This window comes from Drosophila melanogaster, chromosome 2L, assembly GCF_000001215.4.
Source record: "Drosophila melanogaster chromosome 2L".
Taxonomy (NCBI): domain Eukaryota; kingdom Metazoa; phylum Arthropoda; class Insecta; order Diptera; family Drosophilidae; genus Drosophila; species Drosophila melanogaster.
This window is the reverse complement of record NT_033779.5, coordinates 2,137,343-2,151,703: the sequence shown is the minus strand read 5'-3', so window position 1 is coordinate 2,151,703 and position 14,361 is coordinate 2,137,343. Positions and strand designations below refer to the sequence as shown.

At 46.3% G+C, this 14,361-nt stretch overlaps 3 protein-coding genes across 6 annotated transcripts; 2 read left to right on the top strand and 1 right to left on the bottom strand.

Moving 5' to 3' along the window:
• Nucleotides 1-39: 39 nt before the first annotated feature.
• On the bottom strand, nt 40-4,186 carry Tbcd (Tubulin-binding cofactor D). Its single transcript, NM_134804.4, has 5 exons — nt 3,115-4,186; nt 1,924-3,057; nt 1,443-1,862; nt 909-1,375; nt 40-856 (listed from the first exon to the last, which is right to left on the bottom strand). The coding sequence occupies exons 1-5, from the start codon at nt 4,055-4,057 to the stop codon at nt 251-253; spliced, it is 3,570 nt and encodes a 1,189-aa protein (NP_608648.1). The 5' UTR covers nt 4,058-4,186; the 3' UTR covers nt 40-250.
• A 242-nt stretch (nt 4,187-4,428) lies between these two features.
• CG11723 (uncharacterized protein) lies at nt 4,429-6,407 on the top strand. Of its 2 annotated transcripts, none has more exons than NM_001272977.1 (2): nt 4,429-4,818; nt 4,891-6,407. In NM_001272977.1, the coding sequence occupies exons 1-2, from the start codon at nt 4,680-4,682 to the stop codon at nt 5,802-5,804; spliced, it is 1,053 nt and encodes a 350-aa protein (NP_001259906.1). In that variant the 5' UTR covers nt 4,429-4,679; the 3' UTR covers nt 5,805-6,407. The 2 variants fall into 2 exon arrangements, with proteins under 2 accessions (NP_001259906.1, NP_608647.1); NM_134803.4 differs by having other exon boundaries at nt 4,891-6,207.
• Nucleotides 6,408-6,516: 109 nt separating this feature from the next.
• Nucleotides 6,517-14,354, top strand: tho2. Of its 3 annotated transcripts, none has more exons than NM_164454.2 (15): nt 6,517-6,899; nt 7,079-7,247; nt 7,338-7,585; nt 7,651-7,784; nt 7,855-8,255; nt 8,313-9,062; nt 9,124-9,513; nt 9,572-9,919; nt 9,982-10,575; nt 10,634-11,324; nt 11,392-11,976; nt 12,031-12,074; nt 13,546-13,720; nt 13,778-13,821; nt 13,910-14,354. In NM_164454.2, the coding sequence occupies exons 1-15, from the start codon at nt 6,673-6,675 to the stop codon at nt 14,033-14,035; spliced, it is 4,926 nt and encodes a 1,641-aa protein (NP_722763.1). In that variant the 5' UTR covers nt 6,517-6,672; the 3' UTR covers nt 14,036-14,354. The 3 variants fall into 3 exon arrangements, with proteins under 3 accessions (NP_722763.1, NP_001259905.1, NP_608646.3); NM_001272976.1 differs by having other exon boundaries at nt 12,028-12,074; nt 13,549-13,720; NM_134802.4 differs by having other exon boundaries at nt 12,028-12,074.
• Nucleotides 14,355-14,361: the final 7 nt, after the last annotated feature.

Here is a 14,361-nt window from a genome sequence, read left to right as displayed (position 1 = left end):
AAATAGCCACTTTTTATCAAAAAGTGTTCGTTGGTTTTTGAAATGTTGAACAATATTTAATTTATTTTGAGCAAGTGAAATTTTAAAATCGAACTTACAAGCTCTTTGTTTTGAAAACGATAAATATTAAAAAACATGTTAAAATAAAGATGTGCTTCCAAAATAAAGAATAAAAATTCTTATGAATACCACTTATGTATGTTGTCAGTACAATTGTGCATTAATATATATTAAATACATGTGGGAACATTCATTTATCAGCACTCGCTTGCTGCAAAGCGGCTGCAGCAGCTGCTCCACTTACGGGAGGCTTGATGTCCATTAGTTGGCACAACTGGTTCCGCAGCGGACGCACCTCCACCAGCGGCTGGGTCCAGTCCGTTTCGGAGAGCAGTGTTAGGATCTCATCCATATTCTCCTCGGGCACTTCGGTGACATCGCCGTGCAGAGCCAACGCTTCGTACAATTTTGTGGCAGCGGTTTTGCGAACGTGGACGTGCTGCAGTCCAAGAAATACTGAGAGCTTGGAGAGGATGCGTTTAGACAGGCGAGGAACCTGGAGCAACTGGCAAAAAGCACTGATGCTGGTCGCAGTCTTGTACAGCTTCTTGTAGCCCTTAACCTCCAGGTTGAGCAGCCTAAAGATATCCTCTGCAAAGGGATTTGCTTCATCGTGTAGAACCGATTCTACAGTTCCGGAGCCAATGAGTATATCCAGGAAACTGAGCAGAGGATAGGTCACGCGCTCGTTTAGTAGATGCTCCTCGAAAATCTGGACCACCTCGGAGCAGAGACGCGGAACAGTCTCAGGATTGGAACGCAAGAAGTGGAATAAGGCACTGGAGGCATACTTGATCTGCAGGAAGAATATTTTAGAGATTGATATAGAGGTGGTCTATACAACTTACAAGAGATTCAGTCAGTTGACCAATGCTGGCACTCAGACCCAAAAGAACTCTTTTAGAGTAATCCGGCAGAGAGAGCAGCTCGCAGAACAGCGGGAATGTGTGATCGGCAAATAACCAAAGTACGGAATCCGCATCCGCGGGAAATATTTCCAAGAGTTTTGAGTGCTCCCGTATGTAGGGGATCCTCGGCTGATGATGGATCAGTTGGCAGCAAAGGCGACCACCTAATCCACGAGTGCGATCGATCTTCTCCACCGCCTGTTGCATAAAGCCCACGACAATCTCATGCACTTGCTCTGGGGCGAGGAGATCAGGCGGACACGTAGTGACGATTTCGTATAGCGATGACATAGCCGCCTCCCTCACCCACGCTCCGATGTCACCACGGTTGTCCAGGGTGTACTCTTGAAGAGCTCTTAACAGGCATTCGATAACCTTGTTAAAGTTTTTCGGCTCAGCAAATGAGTCTGAAAAAATAATTGTATACTAAGATTTGTTCACATTCTTAGCCCACAACTAAGATCATTGACTCACCAATTCCCCCTCCATATCCCACGGTCTTCACCAACTTGGTCAAGGCCAGCACGCTCTGTGTCCGTGCCTCGCTCCACCTGTATGCCTGGATGTTCTCGCGGTCACCCATTTCACCCACCAGAACTGCTTGCAGTGGAGTTAGGGAGTGCTTCACCAGACTGTCCAATATAGCCTGCAGATGACAGCGGATCATAAAGGATGGGAGCACACCCAGAGCAGCAATGTAGCCCATGCGAATGTGCTCCTCCAAATCGTTATCTGCACCTGTTAGATAAGTGTTGATTATGGCTTCGTTTTCCCCGTGCCTGGAATCTGAGCAGTAATAAGTGGTACAGAGTTCACCGAACGCTTCCACCGCACCATCCCGAATAGCGTTTGATTTGGTGATCAAACAGGAATCGATGACTTTCTGCCAGGAAACTGAAACGAATAAACGCAATTAAATAATATGCTTGTTATACTTTAGGGACTCTTTTCCTACCCAAGCACTCCGGCGTAGCCTGCAACTTGGCCAGACTGCAGTTCTTTATGTAGCTGCTGGTGCAAGATTTCATCAGGTCGCCGCTCATTCCGCGATAGAAATTTTTGTCTAGGAACGTTATTATTAGTTCATTCAGCTCCGCAACCCGTTGGTTGGAGAGGTAAACCACTTGGGGATCACTCTTTTCCTCTAGTTTCCGTAGGGTCAGTGTTATTTCTCCCATGGCTAAGACACAACCATGCCGGCAGTTAATATCGATGGTGTCAGTTTTTGCCAGCAGTTGCGGCAGCACCACAGCGGCCATGTACTCGGGCTCCCAAAGGGATAGTTTGTGCAGGGCTTTGGCTGTCAGCTCCCTTATAGCCGAATCCCAATGGCTTACCTTATGCTGAACTAGATGGTTAATCAATGGTTCCCTGTACACCTCAAACTGTGCAATGTAGTCACTGATGTTTAGATAGGAATTCTGCCTGATGCCCACGGAATAGAAGTCCGTCGTGGTGGAGATTTCGATTCCGAAGGGAAAGTTGCCCAGGCGTCCCACACTTTCCTGAAAAGCTGCCGAGGCAGCCCGCCTGCAGTTCACCTCGCGGTCGAACACTGCAACGGTCAGCAGGCCAGATGAGATTTTGTGCACAAATGGCTTCACATCATCCGGATTGTAAGCCCTGGCAAATGCCCAGCACATGTAGCAGGCTGAATCTCGGATGTGTTGCCCCACCGACATGTAGCCCTTCATCTCGTCGTAGAAGAGCGCCTGCATAAGGAGGGGTACTAGCTCCTCCAATCGATGTGGCAGCAGCAATCCCCTTTTTGCCAGTTCTGCCAAAGCCAGGCATGCACCATGCCAGGCCTCGTGGGGTTCCAGCGGGTTGAGTATATCAATCACAGACCCTATAACCTCATCGGCCAGCTCCTTGGGAAGGCGATTGGTGACTCTGCCTAATCCTTTGGCGGCGCTCCAGCGTATATCGTTTCCTCCGCTTCGCAGTGCCTGGAGCAGCTCCTCAATCACCTCTTCTATGGCATCGGGGACCACTATTTCCTCGCCTTCCTCCAGGGATTGCTCCAAAACAACTGGTTCACCTCCTGCCGCAGTTGTCTGGTTTAGATTGGTGGCCAGTGAACGAGTGCCTAAGAAAACACTAGTTTATTATGGTTTCATGCGTGAATAACAAACCCCAGGCTTACCTCTTTTATACCGCCAGCTGGCAATGCGTGGCTTCAAATGAACCAATCCAATTCTCTGGATGATTTTTACATAGTTCTTGTACTTGAGAAAGTCGTTGTCATCCTTGTACTGACAGGAAGTGATCCACTGAAGAAGTTTGTCCGCATAGGGCAGAAGATCTTCTCGCTTTCCGTGCTTTAAAATAGCAGCCACTGCAGCCAGTTGGCCGAACTTGACGTTCAACGTGTCCGCTTGGTGCTGCTCCATAATCCAGTCCAGGAAGCGCTCCAGATATAGATCCTTGATGTCACTGCGAATGAAATACTTGGCGGCCAGGAAAGCAGCCATGCTGCTGCATGTGTCGTTGGAGGACACATAAAGCTGGATGAGCTCGAAGATGCGATCCATCTTGGTGTTCTTCGACTGAACATGGTTCACGGGACTGCAATTGGTGGTGGGAGCAGATGTGGAGGTGTCATAGGCATCTAGTCTCGACATGTGAAAGGGATTTAGGACCAGGATAGACATCCACAGGAGCAGTATATAGCGCGTTTCCCACTGTTCGAACTCCTTGGGATTTTGCTGACCCAGCAAATCCAGAACAAACTCCAGATCGCTCAGTTCGTGTGGCATAAACTTTACCAGGACCTTATAGGTGCGCACTTTGCAGATGATGTAGAGATACTTGAAGGCTGCATGAAGCTCTCCAGTGTCTAGATCTGGCTTCCGAATCTTGTGGAGCAGTTTGCCGAGTAACTCCTCCAAATGTGGATCCAAGAGGTGTGGCTGCTCCTGATATCTAGACAAAACCTGGGCGTACTGCTCGAACTCCCTTTCGAAGGTGTTAGCGGCAATGGATTTGATGTTGTCGATCATCTCCAGCACCTGCTGCAGTTCGGTGAAGTGCTCCAGCGTGTTTGCCGGCAGGTCCTCATCCTTGCACTCTTCCACAGAATTCGACATGGCTGCTTGACGATTTTATCGAGTTTTAAACCCACAGCCGGCAACAAAATCAATTCGTTTGTGAATCATTTGTTTTACTGCCAGGGTTGCAACCCCAATGAAAGTATGCTGGTATGACACCACGAACTGACTCGTCTCTTTCTTACTGTTTTTCGACCAAAAGGGTCTTTATCTAATTCTTTATCTTTAAACTAACATTTTTTTTTGGAATCAAATGCAGTTATTGTACATTGTGCTCTTTAAACGTTTGTAATAAATCCTACTAAATAAGTTCATCTAGTGTCATAGTGCCTTTGGTGTGGCCGTTTTGCATGCACCTGGTAATACCGTTAAGCAGCTGTTCGACCAGAGCTGCCAGGCGCAATTAATCATTTATTTGTAGTGGCAAGCGAAACTGCGAGATTTAGCAAGAGCAAGATTTTGTATATTCCACCAAAACGCAGCAAAGCAAGCCCGAATTTGGGATATTAAAAGTGTTACCGTCGGGTCGAAACCGCTCACACATTCGTCGAGTTTGCTGTGAGCGCGGTCATTGCTGTGAAAATTGCGTTGAAAATTCGGGATCCGCAAGTTTCGGAGCATTGCATTTGTGGACAAACCGCAATTTCTGGTCCACTGCGCCATGAAATCAGATAACTACCGTCTCATACAGGAGGTGTCCAAGCGGCGGTGCCTGTGGGACACAAACATGTCCATTTCGTACCGCAACCAGGACGCAGCTCTCCAGTGGGCGAGTGTCGCGCAGATAATGCAGCAGGATGGTGAGTGGCGGATAAACGAGGAGGGTTTTATATGCCTAGGAAACCTATAAATAACACCTGGTCATTTTGCAGTCTCGATCTGCAAGAAACGTTTCAAGGGAATGCGGGACAGCTACCGGGCAGAGGTGCGCAAGATACAGCAGAAACGAATCGAGATGTCCCACTGGCCATACTTTCGCTCACTGGAGTTCATGCGCCAAATCTTCGATCCGGAGGGCCTGGTGCCCTTTCCACCAGAGCCCTTCGTGATGAACACCGAGCAGCCGGAAGTCTTCGAGCCCACCCGACTGGTTGACTTCGCTATCGATTTGGATTTGGACAATGATGACTCTGTTGACTTTGAAATCATCGAGGACATATTTAAGCGGGAGCCGTCAGTGCCCCAGGACTCTGGCTCGGATAAAGGCTCGCTGATCAAGCCTTTGGATTCTTCATCCTCGGGCGCCCATCGTTCCGATCAGGATCTATCGCCCACATTGCCCATACACTTGCCGCGCCACCAACAATTCCTGCCACGTCCACCCCCGCCTTCGAAGAGAGGACGTCGGAGGAAAACTTCGCCGTCTAACGATGTCCCCTTATTGAATGGATACGCCAGCCAGGCGTCAAAGTCTACCACTGAACCCGATCTAAAGAACGATTCGGACTTGAGTTTCTTGATGAGCATGATGCCGCACGTAAAGTCTCTGTCAGCCATTAGCAATCTTAAGTTTCGAATGGAGATGGCGCGCGTTCTGGTGGAACTCAGGGAGGAGGATCAGCACATGCTCGCGGCGGCGGGACCCGAAGACGTTCTAGAGCGCAGCATGCCCAAACTAACACCAGCCCCGAATTCCAGTTTTGCCACTCAGCTGGAGAAATCCCAGTACCATCTATCCAATTCCAGCTACCAAATCAGTAGCCGAAAAACACCAACTTCGTTTGACTATGTCGACAGCTCCATGGTTGAGTGCGATGTCAAGATAGAGAATGAGCCTCTGCTATGAAGACTTCATACCAAATTTTTACGATTTTACATTCACCAATAATTCTCTAAGGAGTATTCCTTTCATATTGTTACAAGTCTTAGATGAAACCCTACTCATACATGAGTAGTTGTTTGGCAAAATGCCTATCATAAGACCATTATCCACACGCTGAATTGCTTGTAAAATATTGATTTGTATTGTCCAATAATTTAACCATTTTGACTCCGGGTATGCCATTCGCGGGCTGTTTTAAAGCAATTTACACGAAATGGAATATACAAACAAAATAACAGCTGATGCTGATTAAATTTTAAGGTTTAGCTTATCATTGGGATGTCATCTGGAAGGAATTTTAATGGATTTGAATTGATTTAAGATTCTGTTTTCGAATAGACACGTAATAAATATGTGCATACGATTTAAAAAAGGTCCAATGATTTTAAGGTGAGATAATCCTAAAATCGATTCGGTTTCATTTCCCGATGTTCCACTACGAAATGTCAACCATAAATAAAACAAATAAAAGAGGCAACTTGGTCGAAAACAATCTCAGTTCAATTGTAATGAAAATTGACGTCCGGTGCATAATTTATATATAATAATATATATCTATATATATATAAATAATAACAATTCAAGATTATTTGCTAGTTTATGTTCCTTGTCTAACGTTCCAGAAAAAAAGTAACTTGGCATTTGGCAGTCGGACGTTTTCGTTTCGGCGAATGGTATTTAGTTAGGCAGCAGTACGGTCACACTGGCGGAACTAACTAAAAAAAAGTGTGAAAATTTGTCAAATATTTCGACAAGTACAACGATCTAATCGATTCGGGAGCAGAATTCAGCCCCCGCAGCAAAGCGCCCGCGTGTACCACCTGATCCGAGGATGCAGAGATCCACAGACCGGTTGCGCCGGCTGAAAAAGCTGAAGAGCGTTACGGGAGCGCAGGATGGCGTTGGTGGCGGCGATGCGGCGGCGACGGCGGATAATCGGACCTCCGCATCGTCGGACACGAACGGAGCAGCCGCCAGTAGCGGAGCCGGCGGCAATCAGCCAGGCACACTCAATCCGGAGGTCTTCAAGCACTTGGACAAATCCGGACGCAGTGAATTGTACGTGTGTGGTACCACGCTCCGACACCGATGCAAACGCAGCCAGAGATATATGCACACGCGCCCAAACACTCGCACTCGCAGTACAGTGGCTGTCGTCAGTTTGTGTCTTGCTGCTGGATCGACTGTTTGGACTGACTGTTCCTCGTTCCCTAGCTAAATTACACGTTTACTTCTAGCCTGAAGTACCTCAAGCATCAGTTGCAGGATGCGGCGGATACGCCCGTTTACGACAAGAACGGCGTCTTTAAGCAGGGCATCTCCAATGCCATATACCAGCTTCTTTGGCAGACTCTGCGCTTCACTCACAAAAAAGACATAGTACTCCACCTGCTCCTGGAAGTCGTGGTGAGTTGAATTTGTTGTTGTAAAGAAAGATTTATAAGGCATTTACTTCTTAACAATTGTCGCTATATATAACGTTTTCCTATGTTGCAGGCCCTCCATGCGGACTTTCCCAGCCTTATAGTGGACGTGGTTAACATTCTGGACAGCGAAACCTCCCTTATAACCGATGGACTTCAGGAAGAACGACATGCCTTTGTGCAACTTGTTAAAGACTTGGACAGGGTGATTCCAGAAAGTCTTTTGAAAGAACGTTTGGAAATCGATACGTTGCAGGAGGCGGGAATCGTCAAGAACAAGAGCTTTTACTCTAAGTTCATCAAGGTCAAAACCAAGCTATAGTACGTACATATAGTAAAAGCGATTTGAGGTTAATAAAATATATAATCTCTACTTTCCCTTTAAGCTACAAGCAGCGTCGGTTTAACCTTTTCCGCGAGGAGAGTGAAGGGTTTGCCAAGCTTATCACAGAGCTAAACCAGGAGTTCGACGAGAACACCACTCCAGAGAGCATAATGGATATCATAAAATCCCTTATAGGTAAGATAGTTTTGATAGCTATGAGGAAACACAGTCAAACCGACTGCATTAATTGTTAATTGAATTGCAGGCTGCTTCAATCTGGATCCTAATCGTGTGCTGGACATTATTATCGAGTCCTTTGAAACTCGTCCGGATCGATGGAACTTGTTCATACCCCTGCTGCGCAGCTACATGCCCACTGGTGCCATTATTTGCGAAGTCCTCGGCTACAAGTTCTGCCACTTTAAGGACTCCCGCACTCCCCGCTCGTTATATCATGTATGTGCTCTTTTGCTTAAGCATGGCGTCATTGCTCTGAACGATGTATACGTGTGGTTGACTCCAAACGATGGGAGCATTAAGGCGGACTGGGAGGAAGACCTGGCTGATGCCAGGGAAATGGTCCGCAAGCTGAACCTTATACAAACCAATAAGAAGGAAGACGAAAAGGATCCACCACCGCCGCCTTCAGTTAAGAAGTTCAATGAGGTAGATTTAATAAACGTTTTTTGAGGGATTCTACTAACGATATCGTTTTATTCGCAGGAAAAATACAATGCAAACCAAAAATTTGGCCTCTGCGAAGCTTTGCTTAAAGTTGGCGACTGGGAGAATGCGTACAAGATCATCCAGAAGCTTCCCGAGCAGGCGGTTGTATTGCAGGAACCCATTGCCCGTGCCATTGCCGATCTGATTCACCTGTCCGTGGAGAATATTTATTACAAAAAGTGTTTTAAGGCTCCCGCAGGACGTAGGCCGAGCCGCAATCGCCTGTATGAGGATTCCAAGTTGGTGGCCAAGATGCAGGCAAAGGAATTCGGCGACTTAAGGAAGTACACCTGGCCGATGGCTAACGTGTTGGGACCTGCCATGCACTACGACACTGTGCTGATGTACAAACTAATCCGTATTATGCGGAAACTAGTTGTCGATATGGGCGTGGACAGCCTAAATGGACCTCCGCCGAATTCGGAAGCAGAGCAGCACTACTATGACATTATGAGCTCGCTGGACGCCTGCATTCTACCCTCCCTTCTATACTTGGACAACAACTGTTCCATGTCCGAAGAGATCTGGGCTGTGCTTAAATATTTCCCGTATCATTTTCGCTACAGTTTGTATGCGCGTTGGAAGAACGACAGCTATCAGCTGCATCCCAATTTGATCAGGAGATGTGGATTGGCACAACGGGATATTAAGGCCCTAATGAAGCGCGTGAGCAAGGAGAACGTCAAGCAGCTGGGACGACTGGTAGGAAAGTATAGCCATTGTGCGCCAGGACTGCTTTTCGACTATGTGAGTTTCATCTAGGTACTATTCCAAAACAGTTTATTCATTTCCATTACTATTTCAACAGATTCTCTTGCAAATTCAAATCTATGATAATCTAATTGGTCCGGTCTGCGACCTGCTCAAGTATCTTACTGCCTTATCCTTTGACTGTTTGGGATACTGCATCATCGAGTCGTTGACGTTAACAGGTCGTCTCAGGTTCAAGGATGACGGCACTTCGTTATCCTTGTGGCTGCAAAGTCTTGCCTCCTTCTGCGGCACCATATACAAGAAGTACAGCATTGAGCTAAGTGGTCTGCTTCAGTATGTGGCCAATCAGTTAAAGTCGCAGAAGAGCCTGGACTTACTGATTCTGAGGGAGATCGTGCATAAGATGGCAGGCGTGGAGTCCTGCGAGGAGATGACTAATGATCAGTTGCAAGCCATGTGTGGTGGTGAGCAGCTCAGGGGAGAGGTAATTATCCAAGTCACTGCAATATTGTTCTGTTAATTGAGTGTATTTGTCGCTATAGGCTGGCTACTTTAGTCAAGTGAGGAATACGAAAAAGTCCTCTAATCGCCTAAAGGAGGCATTGGCCAATAACGATCTTGCCGTGGCTATTTGCCTTTTGATGGCTCAACAGAAACACTGCGTCATTTATCGTGAGACGGCGGCACACAGCCATTTGAAGTTAGTGGGAAATCTGTATGATCAGTGCCAAGACACACTCGTCCAGTTTGGTACGTTCCTAGGCTCCACCTATTCTGTGGATGAGTATGTGGAGCGGTTGCCCTCGATTATAACCATGCTTCGAGAGTACCACATAAACACGGATGTGGCCTTCTTCTTGGCTAGGCCCATGTTTACTCATCAGATCAATGTAAGTTCGAGCAAACCATTCTGCAAAATATTACAAAAAGGTTAACCGAATCCCTCTTACAGCAAAAATATGATCAATTGCGCAAGGATGACCCTAACGCCAAGAAGCTCACCACGACGCAAAAGCTCCAGAAGTATTTGGAAGCTACGCAGCTGATCATGAACCCTATTGTAGAGTCTGTTCGTCCACTGCACAGCTCCAAGGTGTGGGAGGACATTAGTCCGCAGTTCCTGGTAACTTTTTGGAGTCTGAGCATGTACGATCTGCACGTGCCGAACGAAAGCTATCAGAGGGAGGTTGCCAAGCTAAAGCAGCTGGCCCAGCAAGCGGCAGAAGGCAAAGACTCTAACCAATCTAAGAACAAGAAGGAGCAGGAGCGCTACATTGCGCTAATGGAGAAGCTGAACGACGAGCGAAAGAAGCAGCATGAGCACGTTGACAAGATCTCGCAGCGTTTGCAGGAGCAAAAAGATAGTTGGTTCCTTCTACGATCTGGCAAGTCCGCAAAGAACGACACCATCACGCAATTCCTGCAGCTCTGTCTCTTCCCGCGTTGCACCTTCACAGCTCTGGATGCGTTGTATTGCGCGAAGTTCGTGCACACCATCCACAATCTCAAGACATCGAACTTCTCAACCTTGCTGTGCTATGATAGGGTAATAAGACTAAATACATTTACTTAAACTCGATCTTACTCCTTCTTCTTGTCCTCAGATCTTTTGTGACATCACTTATTCGGTAACATCGTGCACTGAGGGCGAGGCTACGCGGTACGGACGCTTTTTGTGCGCCATGCTCGAGACCGTGATGCGTTGGCATGCGGATCAGGCGGTGTTTAATAAGGAGTGCGCCAATTATCCTGGTTTTGTGACAAAGTTTCGTGTTAGCAATCAGTTCTCAGAGGCCAACGATCATGTTGGCTACGAAAACTATCGGCATGTGTGTCACAAGTGGCACTACAAGATTACCAAGGCGATTGTATTCTGTCTGGACTCGAAGGACTTTATGCAGATCAGAAACGCACTGATCATCCTAATGCGAATACTGCCTCACTATCCAGTTCTTTCCAAACTGGCGCAAATCATCGAGCGTAAGGTGGACAAGGTGCGCGAGGAGGAGAAGACAAAGCGACCGGATCTGTATGCCATTGCCTCCAGCTACATTGGACAACTAAAGCTGAAGACTCCCCACATGCTAAAGGAGAGTGTCTTTCATCAAATCGCCGAGCGGCCGAATAAGGAGTCGCCGACCAGTGTTGGCGCTCCCGCCGCAGCCACCAGATCCGATAAGTTGTCACCCACCTCTCCATCTGGGAATACACAAGGAACAAGGGCTCCAGGCGGAGCTGCTCCTTTCTACAACAGCGAACAAAAGTCGGTGATCAAAGAACCAGATGCAAAAGCAGGTGAGTTGAAATATTAAATGAATGTAAATCTTAAATCTTAAATCATCAAATCTTAAATATGTTTTAGCCTCCACAACGCGTGAATCGAAGAGCCAAAGAGGCGAGGGCAATAATGTCACTTTGGTGTCCACAGCCACTTCAACGGCATCCAATAACGAACGCGAGAGCAAACAACGTGACCTGCCAGCGCCACGTGAGTCCCAATCCCGCAGCAAGGATGACCAGCAGGAGCAGGCAAACAACGGCAGTAATGGCAGCCGACAGAGCGAGAGTCGTAATAGAGATGTGGAACGAGACCGACATGATCAGCAAGACCAACGAAGCATTAGTAGCCATCGCAGTTCCAGAGACATTGTGCGGGTCAAGGAGCGCACAGAAGCCGAGCTGCATCAGAGGTCGCGGGAACGTTCTCAACGTCTGGAGGAGTTGGAAGCGCAGCAGCGGAAGCGGGAAAAAACATCGCGACGGGGCGGCGAAGAGCGCATCCGACATGGTGATGGCGTCGAGACAGTGGACCTGGTGGGCAGCACCGACAATCGCCACTACGAGGAGTTCGAGGGGCGTATGAGGGACCTGAGCTCAGTGTCCAACGAGAGCAACGGTTCGTTGCACCATCGACAACGTAGCCATGAGACCATTGAATTTGAAAAGGGTACGAAGATCATCTAAATCTGAAGACTTCATTCCTAACCGTTTATTTTAGTAGATTCAAAGCGTCGCAAATTGGAGTCATCAACCAGCAGTTCAAAGGTTAGTAGCATAAGGTTGCAGACGTAAGTTCGCTAAGACAACAACAGTATAAAACAACACTACGATGACGGTCAAATCTGGAGGGAACTTACTCGAGGTTCTGATTGATCCAAAATCAACGAATCAATAACGCACCTGCCACGCCATCCAAAACAAAAAATCATTGTTATTAAAACTGAATCTTGATGCGGATGCGATGGATCTTGTGGGCATCTGTAATAATCCTTAGTTCTGAATGTTGAACATTCCGAGGTGTTAGTTTTAAGCTTAGTTTTAAGAGAAAAGTGAATCATTGTAAAAGGATCATCGTTAATTTACCTAGAAGGAAATTATATTTTGTTTTTCTAAATTTGTTAAATAATTGTAATAGTATAAGGGTAGTTGTGTAAATAAGCAATCAAATTGGAGTACCGGGACCACAGAGACGACAATCGAATGTAAGAAGACGAATCTCGCAGGAAGCGCTGAGGACTATATTTCAAAACCACATGTGTTTGCGATGAAGGCGTAAAATTCTGCGACCAACGAAAAACGTATAACATTTGAAGGAAATATAAATCCAAACCAACTATATTCTGCCATAAAATCTACAAGAAAAAAGAAAAACATCAAAAACATCGGTTGCCATAAATTACAACCAAAAGCTTCAATATATTGTTAAACTGCAAAAAAACTACAAAAAGGACTGCAACAAATAAGACGATTCTGAACCGGTACTGAAAAGGACATATCTTTGCCATCTTGTGATGATCATTCAGTACAAGTCAAAGTACTGAATGATGAAAAACCCCTGCATGTAACTCAAAACCAATCTTCTGGAGTCAAAATAGCCTGCTTGCCAATATGAGGTCTACAGTAAATGAGCGCTGTATTTACGCTGGATCTAACAACTTACATAGTTCAGAAAACCATTTATACATTTCGAATCTTCAAAATCAAACGTTCCACCTCCGACTGCCAATGTGAAGATGTAGATGTCAAGCATTATAAAACCGGATACCAACTCACGATGTCAGCGTGGACAAAGCCATTTCAATTTCTACATGGAACAAGCGTTATAAAACCGGATTTCAACTTACTGTGCAAACGAGGACAAAAGCAATTCAATTACTCTGTGGAATATTAGCTTCTGAATAATTCTTCAACATCGGTCCTGTGAAAACCCCAATGCTCCCGAGGATTCGTAGTGGATACCCGACTCAGCCGCTTCTCTGACTTCCAACCTTCAGTTACCTGTGCAGCCCAGTTTAGTTGTTAATTCGTTGATATTGAGACTGTGCATGGGTAAGTAATGGGCGCGTGGTGGGGTCGGCGGACATATAAACCATATAGGACAGAGGACACGTAACAGACACAGTAGTAACATTTGGCTTTTTGTTCGTTTTAAGTAGTTAGACGCATACCCTTAAACGCTTAGATTAAGCAACAGTCTTGACATGTTTTTACAACCATTAATCCCATGCCGTTCCAGAAGGTGGAAGAACTGGTGGACAGCGTAAAGAAGGCGCGCGCCCTTAAGACCAAAGAGCGCAACAAGGACAAACTGTCGGATGAGGAGCGAGACGCTCGCAAGGATCGCAAGCTGGGACGCAAGCGGGATCGCGTCGACGAGTCCAACAGCAACGAACATAAACGCCGGCGCGAAGGTGAGAGAATAGTCATTTATCGGATAGTCAAGACATTCAAAAGCCAACGATTTACAGGACAAAACGGTGAAGAAGAGCTGCGGGATAGAGAGCGGCATAGGGTGAGTGATATATCCCAATAGTCGACAACATTCCCAAGTTCTGGAATTGCGTACTGGAATTACAACTAATGTGGTTGCCAATCCATAGGAGAAGTCACCGCGGGAGCGATCACATGAAAAGTTCGATAGAGAAAGAGGAGGAGCCAGCGGTTCGCGGGCCGAGGAGCGGCAGTACATCAGCAAGTCCGCTCGGTCCTCCAGAGTCAACTATTGATTGCACTCCGGGCTTTTGCTTGCCCGTTCCGTGCATTGTGAAGCGCATTTTGTTTAACTTTTAAAGAATTTGGAATGGCCTTTCCATCCATTGTAGCAAAGAACGAAACTACTTTTGAAATGTTTACAAGTTTTAGTGACTATTTTAAAACAGAGATCCAAACAATTACATTGTAAAAATGACTACATTTTTGTGTTGTTTACTAAACGGGAACTGTAATAGCCATAATATTTGTATAAAAAGTTCATTCCCCAAATAGATGTTCAGATTGTCTTTAAAACAAATAATAAATTGTTCATTTGCAATGAGATTAAGATGTAAACCCT

What these genes read in the sequence shown, in the direction of transcription:
- CG11723 (NM_001272977.1), top strand. Translation starts at nt 4,680, where the DNA reads ATGAAATCAGATAACTACCGTCTCATACAGGAGGTGTCCAAGCGGCGG. An exon ending in GCAGATAATGCAGCAGGATG is followed by an intron (nt 4,819 to 4,890) that starts GTGAGTGGCGGA and finishes GTCATTTTGCAG; the next exon opens with TCTCGATCTGCAAGAAACGT.
- tho2 (NM_134802.4), top strand. Translation starts at nt 6,673, where the DNA reads ATGCAGAGATCCACAGACCGGTTGCGCCGGCTGAAAAAGCTGAAGAGC. An exon ending in ACCTGCTCCTGGAAGTCGTG is followed by an intron (nt 7,248 to 7,337) that starts GTGAGTTGAATT and finishes CCTATGTTGCAG; the next exon opens with GCCCTCCATGCGGACTTTCC. An exon ending in AGAACCAGATGCAAAAGCAG is followed by an intron (nt 11,325 to 11,391) that starts GTGAGTTGAAAT and finishes AATATGTTTTAG; the next exon opens with CCTCCACAACGCGTGAATCG.
- Tbcd (NM_134804.4), bottom strand. Translation starts at nt 4,057, where the DNA reads ATGTCGAATTCTGTGGAAGAGTGCAAGGATGAGGACCTGCCGGCAAAC. An exon ending in GGGATATGGAGGGGGAATTG is followed by an intron (nt 1,376 to 1,442) that starts GTGAGTCAATGA and finishes TTATTTTTTCAG; the next exon opens with ACTCATTTGCTGAGCCGAAA. An exon ending in GTCAACTGACTGAATCTCTT is followed by an intron (nt 857 to 908) that starts GTAAGTTGTATA and finishes TTCTTCCTGCAG; the next exon opens with ATCAAGTATGCCTCCAGTGC.